At 44.8% G+C, this 27,771-nt stretch overlaps 2 protein-coding genes across 3 annotated transcripts in view; one reads left to right on the forward strand and one right to left on the reverse strand.

Annotated features, from left to right (window-relative positions):
- Window positions 1-27,771, reverse strand: part of LOC136780513 (gastric triacylglycerol lipase-like) — a 118,575-nt gene that overhangs the window by 51,198 nt on the left and 39,606 nt on the right. The window lies entirely within an intron of this gene.
- Window positions 1-27,771, forward strand: part of pxb — a 96,917-nt gene that overhangs the window by 30,319 nt on the left and 38,827 nt on the right. Inside the window, exon 3 of the mRNA XM_066738921.1 lies at window positions 27,229-27,341. Coding sequence (XP_066595018.1) covers window positions 27,229-27,341 — 113 coding nt within the window. The remainder of the gene's footprint in view (window positions 1-27,228; window positions 27,342-27,771) is intronic.

Raw genomic sequence — 27,771 nt, forward strand, 5'->3', positions numbered from 1 at the left:
TTTCGATATTGTCTTTAGCGGGTGATGTCTGGCGGGTGGGAGCCGGGAACCTCGTCGAAGAAAGTGTATTTACTCTGACAGACGCGCCGTCGTTCTGTCACTGCTTCGCTTCTTTCTCGTCATCTTCCTCCGCAGCATTCTGTCACTTTGCTTCTCTCTCTCTCCATCTCGGTCTATCCCCACCAGCGCGAGTTCTCCTCTCTCGTACCTCTTCCTCCTCTTGTTCGAGCCTCGGCATCCATGGGACTACGGGCAAAAACGGTGTACGCCTATTAATAGAGAACACGTGTCTCGACCCTGGCTCTCTACTGCGCTCTACCCGGGACCCATTATCGCCGGATGATTTTACATCATTATTCGTAATTGGAAACCTTCCCCGTTGTTCCATTCTTCGAACGACATTAAGTCCTTCGTCTCGTCCCCCTCGTTGCTTTGGAAAAATCATTAATTTAACGTCGACTAAATCTGCAGGCAGGAAGGGAAAGGTAGCAGCGGCAAACTTCATAACCTTTCATTACTCCAAGTCGAAAGGATATGTATATATAATATACTATTTATAACTATATATAGTATAGTAGCACACCGTTCTTATACGCGATAAAGAATAGTTGGCCACTCCGCAGGACCAAATCCCGACTCGACGACTCCGCTTGGCTGTCGATACGCTATATATTATTTAGTGGAAAATCAGATTAATAGTACACCACTGACAGAATAACATCGTTTATTCTATAGAGAGCAATTGACCGAATTTTATGAGCACTCAAAGAACTAGAGTTAATTTTTTGTTCGCGACATTTATTACGTTTTATGGAGTAGGTACAGCATATTACTGCAGGCGGGAAGAAAATTGGGAAAAGTGTTTACCATGATTCAACAACAGTGGAAAATGGACAGCGATGAGGATTTTACTGGAACTGAAACCGTACGAACTTTTCATACAAATTTTACGAATTATTCCTATAGAAATGAAGTTGAAGCAAGCTTTATGTCCTATGCAGTAATAAAATCGTTTTGATACGCTTTCCCGTGAGGGAATTTAAGCTGTAAGTTGTAAAGTGCGTCGGATAGGTATAGGTAGGTAGATTGGTAGATAGGTATAGGTAGGTAACGACAGTGGGTGGTAGCGTGTACATTTCAGCGTGCACAGTAGCAAATCCTACTGAGTTTCGAAGAAAAGCCCTGTAGCTTTGCGCTCTCTCATCTAGCTTTACCAAGCATTAAATGCATCGGGTGTACTTAATTGAATTTCGCGACTCGAGTCTACCCCCTATTAAGGACACTCCTCTCCTAAACCCCTCGCCTTCTTTATTACCATATATTAATTTCTAAAAAAAAAAGGAGAAAAATAAATAATATTAGCTGTCTCTCTCTCTCTCTCTCTCGCCTATGATATTTAATTAATAAAAAGCCCAATTCCCTCTACCGCATTGTCGCTGAACAACTTTCTATTGGCCTCACCTGTCTCCAGCTTTTTCTGCTTTCCAAAGTATACTCGTAAAAATATTTTCATTAAAGGTTTTACTCAACTCGAATACCAGTCTTTTGAGCAAAGTTCATTTCCGTTCAATCGCACTATAGATGCAGAAACTCCCAGATCGGATACGAAGTTGTTTGAGATCCGGGATAGAAAGAAGATTGAATGTAAAGTCGTAAAATGGATTGATGCACGGGAGTAAATTGGTATCTCGAAAAGCAGCAATGATATTGTCAGAAACCGCACAGTGAAAATCGTGTCGCGAGGCAACGGAGCTTTGTGATCTCGACTCGGCTTCTGAAAATAGCTCGAGCGAGAGTCATGTTTTTTTCAGGTGTGTCGGCGGGTGCCTTTGTCTGAAAACACTATCCGTGTAATCTTTTCAAGAGAAAACCTGGTACATCGCCCAATGCCAGGACGGATATTACGTTCGAGCAGTGTACGCATGAATTGGCACGGGGCGCCGTTCTTGTACGTGCGTGTAATGCGAGGCAAAAGAGTCGGCGGTGGCGAAGGATGGCTGGGGTTGGAAAGAGGGCTGGGTGCGGTGGTGAGGGGCCGGGAGGTTTTGCGAGGAGAAATGGAAATGCGAATGTTACAAGGGAAAACAATTTACGAGCGAAGGTTACGGGCGGCGAAGGAGCAATTTAGGGAGGAAGAGGATGGGGTGGAGGGGTGTGGTGGGAGACGTGAGAATGTACGACGGAACCACGAGGAGGAGGGGGAGGGAGGGGGGGGTGAGGCAAAGGATAAGAGGAGAAAAGGACCGAAGATGTAGCGTAGTTTGTGCAGAGAAACGAAGCCAATGTGGGAAAGGTAGGTACGTGAAAGAGGCAACGTGGGGAAGGAGGAGGAGAATTTTCGCATAAAGGAGGAGTAATTAAAAAGCACAGGTTAATACAGTCTGTATAAGTTGTCTCGAGTTTATTAGACGCCAGCCCGCATTATGCACTGTTTATTAAAGCGTCCTTCCCGTTTTATCCCTCGTTGTCGTATTTCGGACCCGTTCCATCTCTCTTGCTTATTTTACACCAGCATCCTAGTTATCCTATATTGCGGAAACATTTCGCGAAGCTCCAAACCCCCTCTTCTCATAAGCTCAACCCCCCCCCCCCTCCCCGTTCGTTTCCTTCCTTCCTTCCTTTCCTCGAACCGCTTCATCTCATCAACCAAATCTCTTCAGGACTTTCTCTCGAACCTCATCCTCTTCACACGTTTCTCCCGCAGTCTTCCAGGTCGAAGAGCTGTGCGCGAAAGAGGCTGCAGTTCTCGTCGTGGCAAATATTTCTTACCTTTCGGAGACTCGCGCGCGTTATTATAATTATCTAATTTGACGATTTAATAAAGTACACACTGTGGTGATTCGCGTTATGAAATGACTTCTAATTTACGTGTATTTACATTGAATCGAAATTCCGGGAAAGATTTACAAGGGAAAATCAGCAGGCAAGACTGATTGGCGAACCGAAATAGGCTCGATCACGGAAGGGGAAGCAATTGGACGGTTTTAGCCGGCGATTCTGACCGTAGGAGATGCACCAGTGAATTTAAATTTTCCGCAGTCGATGGTACCAGCGATATTGAGCAGGGGAGCTTGGGGCATGGCTAATCCTGACAATCGATCGTTACCCCCGTCGAAGAAAGTCAACATACACGGAAGAAGAGAGATTAATGAACGAGTCGGAGCATGCGTGTGTGTGTGTGTGCGAGCAGTTGTCGCCGCTAGGCGAGAATTATATTAACTCCTATATATAAGTACAGTGACGCATGTACGTTTTTCGATGAATCGTCGTCCAGTCTTCAGACGCTCTCTTATCGAACGTTTAATCGTCCATTATTTCTATTCAAACGTCGTCTCATTCGCCAAAATCGAATTAGCGTAAATAAACTTTTTTCGCCGTTTGATTGAAAGTTCTTCGCAGCAGGCACTTAAGGTCTATAATACAGTATAATGCTGTATCATGTCGCTCACATTTGAATATCCACTTTGATTTCGAAGAATCTCATTATTGGACTACGTGCTCCATCGACCTTTCTGCTTACCACACCCAATAATATTATCCTAGCACTTCGTCGTCACATTCTCTACTCAATCATAGTCATTTATTTCCCCGGTAGAGAGCTCGAGGAATTAATGGCAATTCCACTTTGCTCATAAAGAACGAAACTCTATTATTTTTGTTTAATACTCGATGAATAAATATTAAACGACACTCGCAGAGCGCTACGTTTCATGCCTGATGCATCGTAAGGCTTTTAAACGCTATAAAAAGTGTGCCGAAAGTGTTTGTATATGGTTTTTCTCCCCGTGGCGCCTCTATATCTGTATATACATCACTCGAGGAAAAAAGAGGTCTATTGATTAATAGAAAACGGTGGTAGCCTGGTACAAAAAAAAAGTGCTTCTCTCCTCGTCAATTCCTTGGAGAGCGTTGTTGCTTTAGGAGATCTTCACTTGGAAAGGAGGGTAAAAAATAAAACAGAAAACTGGGTGGTATACAAGTTGCCGTAAATAATGGATTAAAAAGCTTTTTCAGGGAGGAGAACGCCGCCAGCTTTTGCCTTGTGACAATGTAACAAGCTTCTGGCATAAAGTCTGATGAGAAAGAAGTAGGCTTATTGCCCATTCGGTATCATATCCGTCCGTTGTCATCCTTATTATCCGTGAAATAATTCTCGCTTCTTTGAAGGCGGAGTAAGAGGGGGAGGTAGGGTACAATTTCCGTTTAAATCATCGTAATTCATTATCGGAGAGTGCCATTCGCATTTATGCAACTCGAATCGATGATAAATTGCCTATACGTTATCTATAAATCGTCTCGGAAAGAATCGAAGAGCCGATCAACTTTAATTGGCAATAAATCCGTCCAAAATTTAGAGAGGAATAATTCTTGGAAAATGCCGGAAAGAAAAGCCTTGGCAATAAAACTTGCAATCTCTTGGCAGCACTTTCCTGGACGAATATTTTGTGATTAATTAACCATATTAACGAAGGTGTGTGTACGGTACACGCATACATACACAGCACCGATTGATTAAGCGGTAAACTTTTATGGACGGTGTACAATCTGTTGAGACTGATTCTCGCTATAGGCAGGTGTCTCGTTTCATCGTAAATACTCGTTTCTGTGTAACAAAAAAGAGAAGGGGAAAGGGAAGTGAATAAGGTGGATGTAGGGACGGGGGGGGGATGGGGGGAGGGGGAGAGAGAGGAGTAGGATAAGAGATGGAGCGAGTACGTAGGAATTTCGCTGTGAGAAGCAACGACGAAAGTTTAGATTAAGTCGGCGGCATAATGCGACGAGAGCAAGCAATTGGACGAGTTTGGATTTGAGTTATGGCTTCTGCAAGGCCGCTCTCTATCTCCGGTACTTCATAGCTCAGCCTCGTTCGTAGCATCGAGAGTCTCGCTCGCACGAGCAAGAAGACGATGAGGAAAAAAGAGGGGATGGAGTGAGAGAGAAGGGGGAGGAAGACTCTGGGAGAAGCCGCAGGCAGGAAGAGAGCGAGTGCGAGAGAAAGAGGGAGAGAGAGGTGTCGGAGGTGGAGGCGCGCGGAGATGGAGAAACTAGAAGAAACGCGAGAGTGATACGTTTTTGCACCGGGAGTTCCTTTATTACGCTTGAGAATCCGCTTTTCTCCTACCGCGGCCGCTCCACCCCTTCAACGGGCCAAGTTGCTTCGAGAGAAAGAGCGCGAGAGAGGGGTGTGCTTAAGAAAGAAAGAAAGAAAAGCAAGAAACGGCAAGCGAGTTTGGAAGAAAATTCTCTCCCTGAGCGGACGAGCTTCGCCTTTTCTTTCAATCGTTCTTTCTTATACTCATCGTTTCGCCCGGTCTGGGCTTGGCAAAAGCCTTTTCTCTCTCTCTCTCTCTCTATGCTCCTGTAACGCGAGCGACTAGGGACAGTAACCGAGAGGGAGGGGGAGGGGACTATAGTTACCGACTGAATGAAGGGGGAGGTGGGGTATAGAGATGAAACAAATCGAGATGGCGAGAATTGCAGATGATGGAAAGTGATGCTCGAGTACAGAGGGGAGAACGGTGATAGGTGGTGATGCGAAAGGGGGAAGGGGTGAGTTGGAATGTAGCAGAGAGAGAGAGAGAGAGAAGAAAGAAGAAAGATTGGCGCGCCTCGCCGGTAATAAGTGGTGCCAAGTAGGGTTGACGTTCAGTTAATTACGGCGAGACTTGAAGGAGGTGGTGGGAGGGGTGGGGAGGGGCAGCCAGGGGTGGATGGAAGATACGGGGGAGGGGGGAGGTGAGAAGCGAAACGTTTGAAAAGAGAGGAGAAAATGGGGAATGGATTGGGCGAGGGACCAAAGTGACGCGGCAAGGCAGCGGAGTGGTGTTTGGTTGGTGCTGTGCGAGCTGATCGGACGTTGAGAAAAGCAGAAGCGGCCGCAGCGCTTCGGTAGAACGCATCATTACTCGAACCATCGGGATGGCAAATCGATGCCAGACTACGTTGTCCTACGGACTTTGTTCAGGTGAACTCTCATCGGATTATTTCCAGCCTTGATGCTCCTGCCGCTCTTCACTGCCAATGTAGATAAGCGCTACTCCCCGAAATCCCACGGGACGCACTGTTGGACCCAATCGGACGTGTATTTTTTTCATACATGTAGATTTTTAATACCCCCCCCCCCTCCCCCCCCTCGCTATTCCCACCGAACCCTCTCGCTTTTTTGTCGATCGCCTTTATTTTCCTCGATTCCGAACAGCACGACCTGTCGATACCTTCCTCTGCCTATCCGTTCCAACGAGAAATTTTTTCAATTTTTCGTAAAAAACAAGAAAGTCAAATAAAATTCAACTCGATCTCCATGTCTCTTTCGGCCAGACGACCGATGAATTTGGAAACAATCGAGCGGAAGGTTCGAGATTGAATTTTTTCTGGCCAAGTTATACCACGTACTTGGAGTATAATTAATCGAGAATTTGATATATATATATAGACAAAGCGTTGGCAAAAGTAGGAATTGGTTTTTTACGTGGCGTTAACTAGACCGTAAAGCCACTTTTCTACTTTTGCGCGTTTCTATAATATGTACAGCAGCAATGAAGCGCACAAAAGGTGTTAGCGAAATTACTTGAGCCGCGTAGAGGTATTCAAGCTTGTAAACTTTTAGGAGAGGAAAAATCCGAAATTGTGTAGTTACTCGTTCACTGGCTGATCGCTTTTATTGCAAGAGTACAACAAAAAGAAATTCTCTAACGGTTTCTTTGTTCTCAAGGCAGCAGGTAGCATGTTTTTGTTTCATTACGCCAATACATTCTATTCATTAATCTACATTCATTTACTTTTACTCCCTTTTTCCATTTCCCTTTGGCATATAGCTGAACCGCGTAACAGTTGGTTTATCGCAAGTACACAGTTGATCTCGCTGCAGCATCCCGTTCATTTCAAGTCTTTATGAAACACCGTATTTGTTATACTCGTAATTAAAAGCCAGTAATAACTGTTGAAAATCCTCGTTATCGATTACAAAACAATCGCTCGGATCGTTATAGAGTAACGATCCAAGTGTTTTTCAGTATGCTCGTACCTTAACAAGGAATTTAGTTGGAATTTCAATTGTAGCGTGGCACACTGGTTATCCGAATGCTGCTGCAATATTAATCGATCTCGTCCACACACTATATTATCCAGGAGTTCTCGTACAATACAGGTTCGTGCTCTCGTTTCCTTAGCAATTCCAATCCAAGGGTTGGCTGGCTGGCTCGCTTGGCTTTTCCTGCCGCAGTATAGCCGAAGGAGGACGAGAGGAAGAGCTAGAGGCTTGTCTGGCTGCCTGGCCATCTCACGGTAACTGCCAGGTGCTTAAATGCAGTCACTGCATAAACCTGGACCTTGCAGAAACGCGCAGCGCTTGCAGAAACCTTCGCTTGGCCAGCCAGAAAGTTTCATGCACAAGTGGATTAGCTACACAGTGGAGTTATTAAGTGCAGCTTACGAGGGAACTTGGTGTAGTTGGAAGAGAGGTGTCCGTTATCGCGTATTAGGGCCGCTATTAAATCCTATCTATCGCCTCGCGAGGCAATCAAGCCTACTGTGTGTAGTGTGTGGTCCAATCACCCTCGGTCAGCACTACCAGCAGCCAGACTCCAAACAAGCGCGGCACAGTCCTCCTGCCTGCCACGCGCGTACACACACACACACACGCACACATCGGAGACCACGAGTACGTACTACGCCGCTCGTAAAACCTACTACGAGACAGGCGCATGCGCTATCGGGACAAATGCGTGGTGCTCGCATTACCGAAGCCGAACGCATATTGGTAGGTAACTCTCGTAGCCTCTATGCGAAGGTAAAGGACATAAATCATCCGGCAGACATAAACGGGTGCCGCCGCTCGTGGCCAGTTATCGCTCTACATAAATCAAAGGCTAATCCGCCGTTTCGCGCACTATTCTTTCACTCCCCCCCCCCCCCCCCCCCTATACCTTTTAAAGGTCTTCCACCCTTCACCTACCACCTATGCGTAGTACCGCATCACCGCGCGACGCTTCCAAAATACCGAGCGCGAACGCGCCACACAACTTTGAGGAAAGCCTTCAGCCTGCGCAGCGTCAGCTTATATCGACGCCGAACGCCCTGTTAGCATCGTTATTATTACACCGGCCTTTAACTAAAAAGCTACAGCCATTCGCCTCGGCTACCAACTTTTTACTGCGGCCCTTAAAGCCCCTTATAACTCAAATTCCTACGGGATATAAGATTTTTTACCGGCTCGCAACCTTTCGCTATACTCTGCCTCTAGCGCCACGAGTAAATCGACCACTTCGATACTGCGCTATAAATATACGCAGCGCTGGCTAATAAGTTGTATCCGCGCTGGGTTCAATTCGAATCTCGAGCACACGCTTGGTCGCGAGAGCGAATTTCTTCGGAATTCAATTGTTTTCGCTTTCTCGAATTATTCGGAATAATTTCATCCACCGTATTGTGCTGCTGCTTCTACATGTATATATATATATATATATATGTATGTATGTAGTAGAGAGAGGCGCGCTGGTGCGCGATCGTGGAACAGCTGGCAAACAGCGGGGCAACTATCGAGCATCTCGAAGCCGACGCACGTAGCGACTTGAAATAAAAAGCGTCTGAATATGTTACACGTAATTCGTGATTCTGACGGATGCAATAACGTTTGGAGGCCCGCTAGCCGAATGCGGAATATCGCACCGGTAGATTTGGCACGAAGCGCGTTCGAATATCTATAATTCAAGTGGCTGCACTGATAAGAGATTCCAAGGTATTTCTCCACTTTCGTTTTTCCACTTGTACAACTATATGCCTGTATCGTGCATGCATGTATACGTTGCGCGAGGCAAAAATTGTTCATCCGCTTGGAACGGAGGACGGTAATCAGGGAGGATGATAAAGAGAGCTATACTGATGTAGCGCATAGCACGTGGCAAGAAACGTTGTCAGTAGAGATTTGGATGTCGTTGTTCGAGCACGGTGCTCGAATCCACGAAGATGATAAAAAAAGGTGAGACAGAAGTGTGGCGTGACCTTTTCAGAGAAGAGGCAAGAGTCGAGGAGTGAAGCAAGCCCAGCGGCGCAGCGACTACGCGAGATACGAGACGCGATGAGACGGTGGAGGAGGGCAGAAAGTACGGCGCGAGTGATGGAAACAGAGAGGGAGGGGGGGGGGGGGGGGGGACGCAACATCGCGAGACGCCGAATTTAAACGGAACCGTAAACTCCTGTCACAGCTGTCACCGCGGGTCGTAACCTAGCCGACAGATACGAGTCAGACTCCCCCAGCTTGTATTTCCGTTGGTGCTCGTTACTATAGCACTGCTACTAACAGATCGGCTTTCTTAATGCCACAGCTATTAACCAGCAACGACCCACTGATCCCACTGCCACACGTTTCCCTGATTTCTCATAGCTAGCGAACGGTTCTACTCTATCGTCCATCCACTCCCTCTATACCTACACACGTATATCCATGTATCTCTATTCGTTTTATACGTTTACAAAAAGCCACGATAAACTATGCCAATTTCTTTTATATCGTGTTTTCATTGGCTTCTGGCTGCTTTACGACACTCGTTCCTCCTCTCCTCGCGATTGCTTATATTTGTTTGTCCCAGACGCTTGTTATTTCGGTTATTTATACTTTGACCTCTGGACCTACCAGTCCGCAATCTTTCGCTAACAATTGGGATGCTCGTCGTGGCTGGTTGTAAACTGTCGCTTGAAACGGGAAATAATAATAAGAACGGTAGGTGTGTACGTGCGCGTATATATATATATATATATAGCGGAGTAGCTGGTGCAATTAACCGTTCCACGTGAGATTTTTCTCGGAGATTCTTTTGTCCAGCTGCGATCTCTCCGATTTCCTGGGCGCTTCTCGCACGAATTGTGGTCCGCAGTGGCCTGATTAGTGTGACGATCCTATCGCTGCTAACTACGAGGCAGTATTTTAGCTCGGTGAAGCGTTACCGACACCGAAGCCGCCATCCCATGGCGGCGGCGATGGTGTAGCGAGCGGCATTCGCAGTGTCGGGGACGGATGTTACGCGCGAGCTTTACGGATCCCTTTGCGTGAACACCGAGGCAACCGGAGGGACCGAGGAGAGTTAGGAGCGACGGTTTGTTGGTGTTTACGCGTATCCGGAATAATCAAGGCCAAGCGGAGGATCGTAACGAGGGTGTTGCAAAACCGCAACTCTATCCCTCCAAAGCGTGTGCTGCCACTGACGCCATGTTAGCTCTTCCTTTGTCGCTTACGACTAACACCCGACATTATCTTCGCTCGTTCTCCTCCTCACCACGAAAACCTCACCAGAACCGCCGCACCACTACTCCCGAAACGATTCAAAAACATTGCCAATTTTGCACCTGCCTTATATACCTTTCATTCCATTTCTTTTTTCACTATGTGTATACTATATATATATATGTATATAATAGTGTGTAATAATGCAGCACAGAGCAATGGCTGTCACTTTATACCTCTTCAATTTCTCCTGATAAATATCAAAGATTTATCAGTCATTTTCAAGGAGCAACAATAACACTGGACGATATAATGCAACAAGCAGTTTGAGATACGAAATTAAATTAGATATGGATTTTACTTTTATGGCGTAGAGAGGCTATTACATCGACGAACCAAACGCTTTTCTTTGTATTATATATATATATATATATAGTTTCGTGTGTAATTAAATGTGTTTCCCTCTCGGGAGATTGAGAAACGTATCGCTGGAGATTAATAGTTGACGAGACGTTCTTTCATCGGAATAATTAAGATTGGCGAATCATTATTATGTCGGCCGGACTTTGTCGGAATGATTGTTCCGATAAAGTACTTTGGTCAACTCCTTACCGTTTATCAAATAGCCAATTAATTTCTAACAGCTCCTTTTCGCTGAAATCGATGAACTATTATTACGAACTTGGAAAATCTTTATCGGTAATGTGTGTGCAGGTAGACCATTATGGGGTGTTCCCAAGTCTCGCCAATTTTCGGTCAAGCCTGTAAAGCTTTCGCAAGTTTAGCGAAGCTTAATGATCTGAAGCAGGCGAGAGAGAGAGAGAGAGAGAGAGAGAGTAGCGCGGGTAGTAACGTTTATTAAACCTTGTCCAACGTAGAATTATTAATAATTTTTCATCGGTTTTTCTAATAATTAAAACTTCATCAAGGATAAAGTAGAAAAAGCTGACTAGGGCAATAATTAATTATTATCGGGCATATAAATCGTTCGCTTTCTATAGTTGGAGAGTGATGTGCATAAAAAAAAGTCATTCTCGCTCGGATTGAGCCAATATCTTTGTAGCGTCGATGACGGTTGCTCGCTTGATTGATGTATAGCCTGTGTCAGCCGGGAGACAAATAACGCCAGCTCTAAATTATTCATCCGGCAACGTGCACGTTGATATGATCACGTGAATAATGCAGCAGCACTCGTTCATCCTTGCTATTTTTTAATAGCAATACACGCCGAGCATTTTTACACCTTCTCCACCGCAGGAGCCACGTGCCATTCGATCATCCCAGCTGCTTTGTGTCGCGCGCGCGCCTTCATTGATCTTTTCTTTCATTCGAGAGAGACAAGTTATATATATATATATATATAGAGAGAGAGAGAGAGAGACAGAGCTGGAGCAACCTGCTCGAAATCTGCAATTAATCTAACGCGTATCACACGGTGGAAAGAACCAGCCCTCTCTCTCTCTCTCTCTCTCTCTCTCTCTCTGTGTGTACCTTTTGCCCTGTGGATTCTAACAATTTGCCTTTGCAAGGTAATTTCTGTTTTTGCACAAAGCGCATCAAATCAGGTACTAAAGCTCTTGCAAATAATTAAAACTTTCAGACGGTTACGGTCAGTTATTCGCAGCTCCACCGTGCATAAGCTTCTTCAGTCCGAAGGATTAAACGGTCCGGATGAGATTTACGTCTTTATATACCAGTTAACTCATCATCGGCTGACCATACTACGCGAACCAAATATTCTGAATTCCCAGTAGGCATGTGTTTAATCTTTCAAAAAAAATAATCTTCCTCCGCACGGTAAATACAATGCTTTTTTACAGAAACGTTCGAGCAGATTTTTATAAACAAACCAACTAGCAATGTTCTGTCTGATTTTTTAATGAAACGCAGTGTCAATATTTGCCGGAATTAGTCAACAAGAAGTATCATACATATTTTATAGCAGTCGAAAGCGTAATGAGTTCGGACCCTCGTTGACTTAGGAAAAGGGCAGCAATTCGCCTGGCAAATCTAACCAGGCGGCTTTCTCCTCGATCGCGTTATATAAAAATGAGAAAATGTACGAGGTTCTTTTATCCCCCTTACCTTTAAATTGCAGCAGAGGGAATGGATATAATAAAGATTATATACATATATATATAGAATAAACTATAATCTTTAAGGGAATCCAAGTACGTTGACAGGATGGCACCGCGCGTCGGCTGTGAATAATTTAACGATCTATAGGCGCGAGACGTCTTCTATAAAGACGGAAACTCCTTGGAGAGTGCTCGTCAGGTCGGCAGAGTTCAGATAGATCAAGCACGGTTAGGCGTTGAATATCCCATCTCAGAGACATCTAGTACATACTTCCTCTCCCACGTAGTTCCCTTTCCATTTCCCTTTCCTCTTTTGCGCTGCTTGTCCTGCAAACCTCCACCAATCTGCCGTTCATTTTCTCCTTAGCTCGAACGAGAAGCTTGCCAAGCCACCTCCTTCCCCCTTCCTTCCTTCTACACCTATATTCTATATATATTATGTAATATATAGCATATATATGTATAGAACACACGCTCCACCATCTGTCCCCTACCTGCAAAGCTCCTCTCAACCATCAACCCTCTCCTTTCATCCTTCAAGACGCGCCACTGCTTCTACAAGTTCCAACATTCCCTTCCAAACTGGCCCTACAGCATCTCGCTACTGCTCTCCTTGGGCAACAACCACCGGCACCCTCGTTGCCTAGAAATTAATGCCACTTCCAACTCTGTAGATGTGGGCGTGCGAAAGCGCTCTCCCTCTCTCTCTCTCTCTCCCACTCGCACGAATACTTGAAAACTTAACCGCGTTTGGGAGGAGGCTGAACTTGAGACCGCGTCATCCATTCTCATCGGATGCGCAATGCTCTCTTATATATACGTACGTACATATATATATATATATATATATATATATACTATATAATCGATGAAGTCGAAGACGCTGCTCCAAGGAATGATGCTGGATATAATCTAGATGGCAAATATCGAGTGGTGTTATCGTAAAGAGGCAAATGCCAAGGATATCGACTGTATTAACGTTATCGCGAGTAACCCAATCCACATTGGCCATTGCTCATTCTCGTTGCAATTTGCAAGCAGGGGATTCTCTCCAACAGCTTAAAACCTCCTCCTTCTTCCCTTCCATCCTCCGCCTCCACCTCCTTCCACTCCTTCTTCTTCTTCTCGTCCTTTCTCGAGTTAAACCTTACCACAGGGTGCTTACCGCCTAATTCATAGGTAACTGGATAACTCGACTTAGCTCGTCGCTTAACTCAAATCATCGAACTTCGTACAGCAAGGGAAAGTTGACGCGAAGAATCATAAGGGACCGACCGAGCTTTCGGATGAGGGTGGAAATTTCCCAAGTTTCACGAGTGGATGTGGCAGAGCTGAAATCCTGTGATATCCTTGAAGATCTTGATACGGTGCAAGTATAACAAGAAATTGCGAGGAACCTCCAACACAGGATCGGTCAAATCCGGATAGTTTTTTCACGATTAATCGTCCTCGCGAGTCCAAGACAAATTTATATAAGACCACTTTTCCAAGAATTTCTAACGCGCTTATGATACGGATTCGTTCTATTTTACATGGCGAGAGAATCTGAGAGGCAAAAGGGCCAAGTGAATGCGAGAGTGTGGAAGGATCTTCCAGAGTGAATTTCTCTTCGTCGTGTAGGGAGTTTTTCGTTTCTCGAGCATGAACGGGCGTTTCAGCTTTTCAGTTTACAGTGTGAGCGCTTATACTCGCGTGCACGTATATATATATATATATATATATGTAAATGAGAGTGTACGTGGAAAGGTGGCGCACACACAGGTGCAGCAGTACCTCCTACATGCATGTAGAGAGAAGTATATGGCACAACTGAGAAGATGGCATATTTCCCATTCGTTCTAATGATCCCTTTGGCGGCTTCTCGAATATCACAGGATAGGAAAAGGGGATTTGTGGAGAAAGGCAACGAGCCCACGCTTCGATTCGTCGTTTCATTTAAGGAAAAGAGGTAAAATGCACACCCCTGGATCCTCCACCTCGGATTACTTTATCATCGATTGACGCCCATACACTCACACCTACGCGTTCCACCAACCATCTCCTACTTCTCACACAAAGCTCCAATTCCATTCACTTTATCTTAATAATTCCTCCCTACTACCTCCTTACTGTTCATCTGTCTCTCTAATTGTACTTATATATATAGTCCATGTGATTCAATATTAAAAATTATAAATCAAAAGTTCCTTGTACAGAGAGAGGCAAACTCTTCAAATTTTCATATTATAATAATCTGAATACATATATATGTATAGCTGTCTCTCACTTTAATATTCCATTTCAATTTCAAGCCCAGCCATAAGCTAGAATCGTCATAATTCACGTAAATGATACCAATCTGTTATTATCTTTGGAGACTATATGCTCGCTAAATTACGCGACATATTGCAAAAATCGATATTCATCCGTTATAGGATGGTTTTTTGTTGTGATATAAAATTAAGTAAAAAGTCACTGAGAGGACCAATTTAATTCGTCAAAGGTTTTCCTGTGTACCGATAAAACAGAGAGAGAGAGAGAGAGAGAGAGAGAGAGAGAGAGAGAGAGACAGAGAGAGGAGGCCCTTTAAAAATTCTCATTAAATCAGCATTGTTCGACCGTTATCGAACGGCATAACTGGCCATAACTGTCCGCGCGAGTTTTTATCGCTTTAAACGGAGCAAAACGGCCAAATAATTAGCGGTTTTTCGCAGGCAATTGAAGAATGGTGGTATGGAGGCCGTTAGTTAGGGGAGCCATCGCGTATATATATATATATATATATAATAGTGCTTTTTTCATTATTATGCTTGCCCTCTCACGTGCAGTGCAGGGCGCAGGTTGGGCAAAGGCGATAATGTAGGTAGGTTGGGATTAATGGTCTGGCACAGGCAGGCACCAACCGTGCGTCAGCTCGAATTCGATTGATGAAAAAGCACCAATGTTCTCCTCCTGGATGAGCTTATGCAAAGTAATCTCGTAGCTATACTACTGCAGCACGCCTCAGACTTCTTAAGCTTAATATCCAGCGAGTAAATCATGCTTCGCTTACATTCGGACGGACGTACGTACGTCCTATATACCTGCGTCGACTTTACTCTCAGTTTATTTAAACATCATCCCATTACGTCATTTAAACGAGGCTTGCTTGATTTTTCACTAAATTTACGATAATTCGCTTATGTTAATTAATGAGCCAAATGTAGGAGATTTGCGAAACGAAAAAGACATTAACGGTTTCATCGCCAACGGGCTTATGCAAAGTAACGTAATCCTGCAACAAAGCCAACCAGACTGATTTCACAGCTAAAACTTGAACTGACATATATGTCTGCTGGATCTTACCATTATACTCGAGCAGTTCCTTTGATTATTTCATTACCTTATCCCTGCAGCTCTTACCGCGACATCGCATAGCTAATACACTCTCCCCATCTTTAAACGTTAATATTCCTCGTTATTAGATCAGCCTCGTTACGTGCCACGATCCAGGTAGAAAAAGATATCTATATGTGTTTCGTTTCGTTAGTATACCATTGCAGTCCCTCGCTTTATTGCCAACTTCAAGATTTACTTTTTCATAGCACAGAAGGGTGACCTGCGGTTATGGGAGAGGTTCTTGGAAGGGGAGAGCTACTGGATCCTCGAGGATCAAAGTTCCTAGATCGGGATCGATCGAGCGAGCGAGAGAGAGAAGAAAAGGGCATATTGGATGGTGAAACGATGGAAAAATCAGTATTTTCTTTGGTAGCGCTCGCAGCAAAGAGGTGGAAACCTGCAGTAGCGGTGTCGTCGCTGGAAAAGGGGATTCCGTGGTTTTAGCTTTAATCCCTTGTGAACAATGTTACCAGCTTTAACGTTCGTTATACGCAACACGTAATTCTGCGGTGCAGGGCATTGCGAGGAAGCGTAGGGTTGGGCGGGTTAAAGGGGCTGAAAGGTGAGAGGAAACGGTGCAGGCCCTCCCACCTCCTTTTCGCTCAAAGAGAGAAGCAACGAAGCTCGAGAGGGAGGTATATAGTTATATGTATAGTGTAGCATTATATTAGACGCAGGTCAGGAGACCACCATCACTCTGCAAATTCATCTCACCGATATAGACACAGATTTATCGTTCCCTATATATATATATATATATATCGATCCCACAATTGGCCGGGAAACACGCAGGAATCGCTTAATAAATCAATTACCCCTGTAACAATAAACACGACAAAACTGTCTTTCGGTGCTCCTGATTCAAATTTCCTAACCAAACAACTCGCTGCCAACTTTCCGCGTTAAATTTCCAAAGCAAAGTTCCATGCGGAGCACGCACCTAAATATTCCCCTTTTAATTCGACTCTCTTAAAGTCTGACTGAAATTTGAAATGAAATTTCATTTGTATTCCAACGAGATGGTTATGGATTCTCGCGGAATGAACCCACCTGTATGTGCACCGCTTCGGTACGACGATATTGGGTGTCCCTTGTACCGATTCGACGAGGCTGGTTCGTGAATTTTATCGAATGCTGTGTGTCACACGGCACGCACGTATTAACAATATACGCGTTAGGAGAAGGAGGAGGATCAGCAGTAGTAAAAGTCTACAGTGTGTGTATAGTATAGTGGGGGTGGAACGGGAGGGAGGGAGGAGTCGATGTAACTCGATGCGGCATGGAGAATGCTACGTGTAATATTGCGATGGACCGTAGTAAAAAAAAGGGGTGCGATGTGGAATGGGAAATGTGAATAGTAAAACAGCGATAGGCGAAGTGGAAATGTGTCGGGAAGGAGGGATGGGGGTGGTGGAGGTATATATAGATAGCTGCGTAGATAGCGCGACGAGCTGCATGGGGTAAAAGGGGAGCTGGAAAGAGAAAATTCAAGCTGTGTGCGTGGATACACATATAAGCGCGTGTGTGTGTATGCGCAAAGGGGTAGAACTGGTTTGTACGGTCGTTTCGCTTATTTCGTCGGTTTCAAAATGCGCAGTCAAGCGTGCTGAGATTCGTTCTGCTTCGAATATCAAAAACAATTCTACCCCTCGGGTGGCACGTGGTCGGAAAAGGGTTGACGACTAGTTTGCAACGATAGTAAAGCGTCGGTGGTGCTACAACCAGATTTTCGAGGATGCAGTGTATTCGGACCTTTTCTCTCCGCACCCAACCAACGACGATATCAAATCTTCTCAATCTAAACCCCCCGGCTATTCCATTCCACCGTGCAGTCGGCTCTTCTACAACTCGCTACGTTCCTGCTGGCTGCTGTTTACATTCTCTCGAGCGACTCGACCAAAGAATAATTAAGAAATATTTCAAGACTGCTCTGTGAAGCTTCAAATAGTTTCTCCGCCTAGTTGGTTAAAAAAACTCACCTAACCGTTTTCGGTAAACCATCGCTCCAGAAAGAGAAAGAGGGGGGTAGGGGGAGGTTGAGCGTCGCTATTACCGTGGCGTTGATGTTGGTAAAAAGAATTCGGCAAGAACGTGCGAGGGAAATGAGCAAAATGTGCAAGCTCGACGCGTCGCATTTTCACAGCTCGTAGCCATCGCAGTGAAATAAATAGGAAATCGCGTACGTCCGAGGATTTCGAAGGAGCTAGAGCAGAGCCTATATGCTACTACAGCCTGTATAGTGCAGTAGCGGTGGTGTGTTTCACTCGTAAAGTTTTCTTCCGATCATCCGCGCAACGAACGAGAAAGCATTTCAGTCTTATAATAGACGAAAAGCTCCATCTCGTTCCTATACCGCTGTACTCTTTCCTCCATGCTCTGTGATTTTCCACTCTCTCCCTCTAATAACACTGCGAGAACGAGATACCTTCTGACCGGCTGGCAAACCCACGTACGGCCGAAACCAATTCCGGGATTATCCATAATAAATAAACCAGCCGGGAATTCTCTCGTTCCATCCACAATACGCGCCACAGCACCGATAAGTCAGTAGCCATTCGACTGGCTTCCTTGTTACCCTAACGCGAACGTTCGAAAACCCGTCGAGGGACGGACTGATCCTTATACCTTCCCAAATCACCTATCAATCCCCCCTCCACACCAGCCGCCACTGCCGAACCTCCCAATTAATATAGATTGATCGCTCCCTCATCCCAACGTGACTTTTCCTTTCTCTTCCCCATTCTTTTCAGCCTAGCTCTCTCCCATCGCGATTGGCAAAATAAAGTCCTGCAACTAATCATCCTAAATCGAATATTCATGCAAATTCGGAGCCTCGTGATTGGAGAATTTAACGAGTCACGAATGATCGGCGAATTCCTCACCGCTCGAGAGCTTTGTATACCTTATAAAATTATTCTACTTATCAACCCTGCGCTTTCCTCGTGAAAATTTTCATCGGAGCACTATTTTACAAGCGGTGAATGCGTTTAAGGCTGCCGCATGCGGGATATAATTGAAAGCTCTCGGTGTTAATCGAATCGTAGTGCGTGTGCAGTTTGTTCTTCCATGCACCTTTAACACTCGCACGCTCCATCTAGACGGGGTGCGCGCGTGAATTAGCGCGATTCGCTTTCCGGATCACAGGATTTCCTCGGAGTTTTCTCTTATTTGCATCGGCTATTAAGCGTCGTCGCGTCGTTCAACTGCGAGTGCGTGTTTCCGTGTCGCTGTGTGTCTGTTTCTTCGTGTATGCCAGTGGGGGAAAATTTCTGTAATTACGATGCGATTCCCATTGGCAAAGCAGGACCGCTGGATATCGTGAGTCACGTTAAACTTACCAGGAAAGGGTAGGTAAAACGGTAAAAATGATAGGGGAGGGTAGGAACGAGATGAAAGTATATAGCGTGTGTGCGGTATGTCCAATGGAAGAGTTTTCGGAGCCATTACGATTCGAGTCCCTTGAAACTGTTTATAACGACACATGGCACGAAAGAGGGAGAGCCAGAGTGAGAGAGAGAGAGAGAGATCGATAGAGATGGAATTAGCGTAGAAACCGAGGCCAGCCACCAGAGGCCCCGACAAATTTCGATAGTATAACGATTCGTTACGGCTCGGTATGCAAACCCGCTCGTATGCTGATGTTATGCATGTAAATTTGGGAACAAATGCGTAATTAGTGCGTCCTCGGCCTTCAGGGATGAGGCTGGAATTCGTGGGTGGACGATACATTCGTGAGACTCGTATGGATCGGGGGCGGTAGAAAGCAAAAGTAGAAAAGACGAGGGGAGAGCTTGCAAAATGGCCTTGAAAAGAGACAGTGGAGGACGAGAGAACGGAGCATGGCATCTGCGAGGACTGGCAGAACGGAGGATATTGGAGACTCGTCGAATCAACGGGATCTCGCACGTGCGTCTATATGTAAATATCGCAACATCACCTTCAACATGCGGTATCTCTTCTGTTCACTCCCACAGTTTTCCAATACCGATCCAGTATAGTCGCTCTGTACTCCTCTCTCTCTCTCTCTCTCTCTCTATATATATATATATATATAGTATACGTATCCTGCAGAGTTCCCTTCAGTGCACACCAAGTTCGCTCCTTGCCATTGTTACCGTTTTAGAGTTTATGCTAATGAATCGTTTCCGAAGTAGATACAAACGCATCCATCTATATATACCATATTTCAATACACTGGCAGGTATGTGCAAAAGCACATAGTACAGGATTTCCTCGATAGTTCATATATAGTATACCTATATATATGTATAGAGAGAGAGAGAGAGAGAGAGAGAGAGGCGCTTTGAGAGTGTATACGCATTTACCCATTCTGGCCGGTCAAGCTTCGTAAGATCGAATTACTCGATATTGATTGCAACAAGCACTGCTTCTCCTTCTCGCCTCGTCCCTTCTCTACTTCTTTCCCACTTGAATTGTTTCGTTCCCATCGACATCAGCCAGCAAAATCTCTTTAGCTTTATTATTTGACCGACTCTAACGATGCTTCGTACCACAGCTAATTAATTCTCATACGCGCTCGCTCGAATCAAGATGATAGTTGCTTTTATACTCTGTTGGTACAGAGAGACCCCCTCCTCCTTCTCCTCCTCCTCTCAATCCCTTTTCTCTATTGTTCCGGTCCAACTTTGCTCACTTAGGGGGAACGGTCCCTTGGATTTTACCTCCCGTGTCTCTTCGGTTAACCATTGAGCACCCCTAACGGACAAACATCCCATCAAGAAAAATTCCACGTTCAATCGCGATAGCCCGCTAAAGGATTAATTGGATTCGTTTAATGTAGTCTCCATCGGCTGTACGTGTGTTGAGAATCCCCCTTTCCCACGTAATTGCATGGGATACCGTTTCACTCTATATATATATATATATATATATGTGTGTGTGTGTGTACAGACCTGTTCAATCCTGATAAAGGTTTTGCATTATCGCTCGAGAGGGAAAGTGAAACTAATGATTTTCATCGTCGTTAGTGGTTTCTTGTCAAATTACGAATTATATGATAAATGTGGTAGTTGCTATTTTTCTTTATTTCCAAGGAAAGAGTGAGATTGATAATGGACCACGTGTACTTGTTTCTTGCACCGTGCTTCTTTGCTCCTCGGATATAATATATATATCGTATAAGAGTATATAAGGGGAAAAAAATTTGACGAGTCACGAGAATTCGGAGGCGGCCTAGAGGACTGGAATGTTGCTAACTATACGGGTAAATAAATCGAGGCCAGAAACAATGAACCATCTATAAACAAGGGGACGGTAATGCCGTTGACTCGTCCAAACGTGATAGCGCTCCGGGCTGTTGGAGCTATGACCGATCGATACGCCATTCACGAAAGTGCAGCTTTGATCCATCCGTGACGAATTCTACAAGCATTATACGAATTTTCTGCATTCTTCCAACCGAAAAGAGCGAGCTTCCGGAGACTCTTCAAAGGAGGCAAAATCAAATAGAGTGTACTCCGAGAGTAATCCCGTATAGCTCCGATCTATTCTCGATTCTTAATGGGGCCAGGAGAAAAAGGGCAAATGTAGTCGCGAGGAGTCTGACATTTGGAAATTTCGACAAGTTTATTATGCAGTGACAGGCTTTGTCGGTAGAAACCATTAATTTAGATGAAACGTCGAGTTAGCCGTCACCACAGATGCAACCCTGTGTACGTATCGCCGGCCTTATGATTATCAAATGGCAACACATGTTTCACGCAAACCGCAACAAGCGTCGCGTCCTCCTACGACCAGTGATATAATTTCAATTAAACACGTTTGGGATCCAACGTTAACCCTCTCGCAAGCGCGTACGGCGATTAATCTTGCCAACAATCGTATAAACCTGTGTCGTAAACCGAACCTCCCCTCGTTGCAAGTTTTGCCACTGGCACACGCGATTCCCTGCCAAATGCAACGCGCGCTCCAATGGATCCTGCAAGTGCTACGCGGCGGCAGCTCGCTAGACTCGCGATGGCTGCTCCGTCGGAAAACTCCTGGAGCTGGCGTGGCAATGGGAGAGCTATGTGATGACGTCATTATTATAAAGAGGTACGTTATTAGAGCGAAAGAGACATAGACGTGTTCCGGATGGATATATAGAGAAGCGAAATGAGGGAGGCGACGAGAGGTTCGGATGATATATAGTGGAGGAATAGGCTATCGAGAGGACTAGGTGCTCGAACCTTTGCACGAATAGGGGAGTCGATGGTGATCTCTGTCGACTTCCGTTTGGCAAAGAGCGGAAAAAAGAGGACGAGGAACGCGAGAAGGATCGAGACTGCTGAGCGAAGCTACTATCTGCTTTGGGGCTCGTGCAAGGGATGCAAAGCAAACTGTGGTTTCGAGATGTAGGTGATGCAATATCACAGAGTAATACAGCTTTCCGGTATACGGTTCAACTTCCGACGGAAACCCCGCCTCTTTGGCATGGCAGATCTGCCTCTTTGAGAGTTCTCCAGGCGCACAATGTTCCAACGTGTCGAAACTCTTCAATCTGATACTCGCTGATCTCCGGACCCGACATGTCTGCAACGTCCTGACCAACGCTCCGTGTATTTTATCGAAATTCTCATGTCGATTACAGAGCAACACAGCGTTTTGGGATACGCTCGAACTTCCGATAGAGACACCCTGCCTCTCTTTGCCTTGGCAGATCTCGATCTTTCAGACTTTTCCAGACATGCAATGTTACAACGTGTCGGAACTCTTTAATCTGATACTCGCGGCTCTTTCAATTTCGCATAATGTATATATGGTTTTTTTATTGAAATTCCAATGTAGATTACATATAGAGTAACGTAGTTCCTTGTGGTACTAGGTCGATCTTTCTCCGTAGAGAGACACCACACCTCCCTCTCCTTTTTGGTACGTCAGATTAACATCTTTGGGAATTCTCCAGCCGCACAATGTTCCAGCGTGTCGAAATTCTTCAATTTGATTTTTATTGATCTCCGAATCCGATATGTCTGCATTCTGATCAAGGTTCTGTGTGGTTTTTATCGAAATTCTAACACCGTTTAGCTTCTGCGCTGTAGCAACACGGACCAGCCTCGCTCCCATATGAAATTCAATACACGAAATGCCATACAGCGACATATCACAGGTAAATCGCAAATCGTGATCCTTCGAAACTGCCAGTGGTCCCTTTACAACGACGCGTCCCAAAGCTCAAACCATTAGCGAGTTTGACCAAAAGAATTCCATAAATTTTCAATTACAACAAATAATTGTCGTTTTACATCACGTTGGATAAATTCATTAATAACAAGTATAGTATATACCTATATCAACGAAAGAATAGTACGAGGGAGCTATAAAAATTGTTTTATAAAAGTAAGTTATATACAATATATATATATATGGAGAAAGGAACAATACGTTTTTCTGCGACGAGCAAGGGAGTTGGGATTTATCGCTGAAGGGGTTTGCAGTTTTAGCAGGAAATACCAGAACAGGCTAGCAACCGCGATTCGCAAGGCACATTACAGCACGTTTATTGTCTTTGGTGCGCAATTAATAATAACTGGTCGGGCTTGCCAAGGACGATTCCTAGTATTTAACCTTTTTTTGCGAGAATTTACCGAAAAACATTATAGAAGTCATATCTTCCCCTTGCATAACCGAACTCTAGCGGAACTCTTCCGGTCCCACTTTGAATGAGTTCCAAGCCTCACTTTCCCATTCCACGTCCTCCTACCACGGCAATATCTCCTCCGCACCTTCTTATACTAGCTCTTCTGTACTCCGCGTGGCCTCGACGTTTTTACACACTGGAGAAAAACACGAATTCCGTTTCGCAAAGTTTCGCCTTGTTTAATGCGCGAGTATCGAGAAAATTTCCATGTAAATTCGCTCCCGAGACAAATTGCTCGAGTCGGATAACATTTGCTCCTTCGATCATTGATGTTTCTTAAAATCCAAAATGAGAATCGTAAAGTTTATCGGTCGCGTCATTGCGGATTTTTGCAGCCTCGAACGAATGCGAGGAAGATCGACATCCCCCCTCCCCCCTCACACACACATTTCAACCATCCCTTTCCCAACATTACGTCGTCTGCAAGACGGTAAAAGCGATAGATCATAGCCGGCTGGCATTATTTCCTAAATTCCTCGTGTAAAAAGGGGGAGAGAAGAGATTCTCTTACTGGCGGTAGTCTCTCTCAGCTGAATCCATTAGCCAGCGCCATTAATATCCCCTGTAATGATGAGCGATGAGGCTCCGGGAATAGGAAGAGGAAGAAACTGCGAGAAAGCAAGAAAATAGAAGGAGAAAGGGGAGAAAGAATGACGCGTGTGGATGACTCCTCGCGAAGCACGTCGAAAAGAGAAGAACAGCCGAAGGAGAGTCTGCTCCTGCCAGATGAAAAAGGACCGACGAACGAAGGATGTAGACGAATATACAAAGGTCTCACAGGTAACAAGAGTCGTTTCTGCGTGTTAGTGTCGCGATCCTTCCATTGTTACGTCATTCTTCAGCAACGAATATGGATAATTAACGAGTTTATAGTGGAGATACTTGCTGTGAAAAGACTTTCTCCCCGTTGGTGTTATTTCAAACTCGAGCAAGAGGCCTATTTTTTACACTTCGTGCTGAGCAAACACGTCGCTCATTGTTTTGCTAAGCACCGATATATATTACAGGTGTTGGGAGAGAGATTCTGTCCAGAAAGTTGATTTAGCCTGTTATTAAAACTTTCTTTGTCGAGTCAAGATGAGTTAGTGTATAAGCGCTAGGAAAATTTGGCTTGAAAGCTATAGAGAAGTTGCTGAAAATGGTATGGAAAAAGTAGCGTGTACTCGAATTGGAACGTTTATCCGTTCTTGTATCAGCGATCGAACATGGAAACAAGGTCAAAAGTCAGGGAGAAATTACGAGAGATTAGTGTCTCTCGGAAATCTTGGGTCTTTTGTGCAGATCGCGCGCTCTTGTACTACATACATACATATCTGGTTCTCTCTCTCTCTCTCTCTCTCTCTCTCTCTCTTTTGAGAGAATGACGTTGTTTATCATTGATTTTGATGGATGCTACTTTTACTTGGCTAACGGCCAAAGAACACGTCGATACACCATCGTACTATGGTATATATTCGTCAATCTGCATTGCCAGTTTGAATTATGGATGTACGTATTAAATTGGTGAATATTAAATTGGCTCTTTATATATATACAACTTGAAGAGGTTGTAGCTATATATACTTACAACAGCAAGGTAAATGAGCTCGTGCCCTTACAATACTTATCGATTCACCAGCTTCGCACTCTATTGAATCTGCAGGAGTGAGAGAGAGAGAGAGAGAGAGTGAGCTAGAATAGAAAGAAGCAAGTTTCTCCTCTCGTAGAATCTTTTCGACGCCTGATAAAAATCACTCTCCCTACTCAACATCCATGGGATGCGATTCACCCCTGCTCTGACTTACATAACACATATATTTCACTCACGTATTACTAACTTATCGTTGTATTTATCATGTCGACTACATAAATTCTATTCATCTTCTTTCCTCTCCAACCCTGCTCCGTTTTACGAGCGTCTTACGCTCGGAATTAATTTCATTATCTATGTAAGAAAAGCAGCGGAGCAAAATAAAATATTAATGAAAATTTCTGAACGCTTTAAAGGAGGGAGAGAGAGAGAGAGATTAATAATTGGATGCTTTGCTGGACCATTTTATCGCGTCGGGCGGTAATATTGACAAATATCTGGCGCCTTGGTAAGCGTTGATGGTTTTTCTGCTTTCTTTTGGAGGGAGTGCCGAGGAAAGTATACTATATATATATATATATATATAGCAAGAAAGAGAGTCTGATGAGACAGAAAACTTTTTTCTCGAGCTTTCTCGTCAAGCGAAAGCTTTTGTCCGTAAGCTGGTAGCATTAATGCGATGTTTCGGACGCGAAGCTTTCCGCCAACGGCAAACGGCACTTGGCGTTCAAGTCGGTTATTGATCAGGGAGCTCCTAGTACTTGGACTCCTGCAGCCCAGGGCCAGGGTAATTAGAAACAGGGGCGAAATTAGGGCGTAGCGCATGGCCTTCCCCAAGCAGTGCTCTATTGCCAGGGAGGGGGGAGTGGGATGAAATTCTCTTGATACACGCCCCACAAATAACATCGCGATGATTCACAATGGGGTAGAAACGGAATAAGCCTCGATACCTAGCTCCCTTTGATACATTCCTAGCGACCACTGTATATATATATTCCGCGTTACCCTCCCCTCGTCCAGTTGCTCGACTATCACACACATACACACACACAATATCATATATACTTATATATCTATAGGTAAAAGTTACGTTTATATATATATAAAGGTCCAAACGCGCGCGAATCCGAGCAAGGTGAGTAAAACAACCCTCGCTCGACACGCTTCACTCGTTTCAGTTTTCCTCGATAAAATTTGGCCAGAATCCGCTTTCTCGTTCCAATGAGCAGTGCACAAAAGGCCCTTTCGAGCACTCGAGTTAATAAACGCTGGTCTCGCGCGACATAATGTGCTTGCTCTTCCGTGGAAGGTGGAACGAGGACCGATATATAGCCTTTAATATCCAATAAGGACGAGTCCTGTGAACGACCGTTGCACCGCTGCTCTAGCAGGCTTATACTCATTTCATACTTCATTACCTCATGCTAATTGGATATCACGTTGGAAAATGGTCAGTGCATGATACGTGGCGAATTAATTACGATTTGCCGTTGCGCTGCGGCCTGCAGCTCGATAGAATCAAGCTCGGAACCGTGAGCCTTCTTCGCTATACGCGAAGAATTACTCCTTTTACACGCTCGGAGCAAAGACTTGTAATGCTTAAAATAACCCCATTACCCTCCTCTCTCTCTCTCTCTCTCTCTCTCTCTCTCTCCGCCTCTTTTACTTCTTATTTTACTCCCTTCTTCATCACGCGAGATGCGCAACGCGCCATCCCACACACTGAACAAAATTCATTCTAATTCTCCTCTCTCTCCCCCCTCTGTGTTTTTGGCATTATACGAACGCGAAAGGCGAATTTCCGTATCCAAGCCAACACTGAACACTGCCGTCCAATGCGAAGGCAATTTATCGAACGCCAACGACCAATATTAGTCGAACGTTACGTGCCATTTGGGCCTAGTCGTAAAACCAAAGTTAGCGAAAGGCACGAAAGTGTGTATTCTCTATGGACCCTCCTCCCTCCACTCCAAATACCCCCTCGCCAAAACCAACGCATCGACCCTGCCGCGTGGGATTACCATCCAACCGTATTTCACACAATCCATATTTATATTTATTATACCTTGATTGCACAAACATTTTCATCCAAACCCAATTCAAGGGTCGAACCAATACCGCGCAACTTTCACTTATTTTCCATTATACAATTCTATAAAATTGCAGGTTTATCTCTATAAATCCACCCCTTATTGTTTTTTCTTCCTTCTACATTGCTACCCAGCGGAGATGAGAACCTTGCTATATATACGATTGTTAGATTATTCCATTTCACTCCCTGCCCCGTACGATAAATACACGACTGACATTTCCAACGATATATGTATACACATAATAATAAGGATAATCATAATATTGGTTACAGATGATCGACGCGTCGCATCACACGAATCCATCGTTGCAAAGCACTGCTCTGATCGTCACGTGTGCGGTAGTTCTGCTGCTGATGGCTGCCATTGTTTCCGTTGTGTTTTGGAAGTGAGTATACCTTCGCATCATATACTACGCGCACATATATATATATATATATATATATATATATGTGTGTGTGCGTATACATAATGGCCGGTTGTTTCGGCCCGCTACGATAGCTCGCGGTAAAGCAGACATCATCGGAGAGATGACGAGGCAGGTAAATCGCTGAGGCAATAGTAGTCATCAAGCGTGGGTGGATGGGTGTGCGTGTGCGAGAGAACAGCGCGCACATAAAACTCAGCGGATCGTTAAGAAAGAGAGAGAGAGAGAGGGGGGGGGGGGGGGATCCGCGATGCCCGCAGCAATAAAGCCTAGGTTTCATTCCAGCCGGACATCGTAAGGTGTTCTCTAGGCTGGAGGTCGCCCGGGCGATAACCATATTTCAGGAATTCGAGAGGTCAACGACAAACAGCTCTTTTTTTCCCCTCCTCTT

Source organism: Prorops nasuta, unplaced genomic scaffold (assembly GCF_024137725.1).
Source record: "Prorops nasuta isolate Cenicafe-Biocafe unplaced genomic scaffold, Cenicafe_Pnas_1.2 PNAS00019, whole genome shotgun sequence".
Taxonomy (NCBI): domain Eukaryota; kingdom Metazoa; phylum Arthropoda; class Insecta; order Hymenoptera; family Bethylidae; genus Prorops; species Prorops nasuta.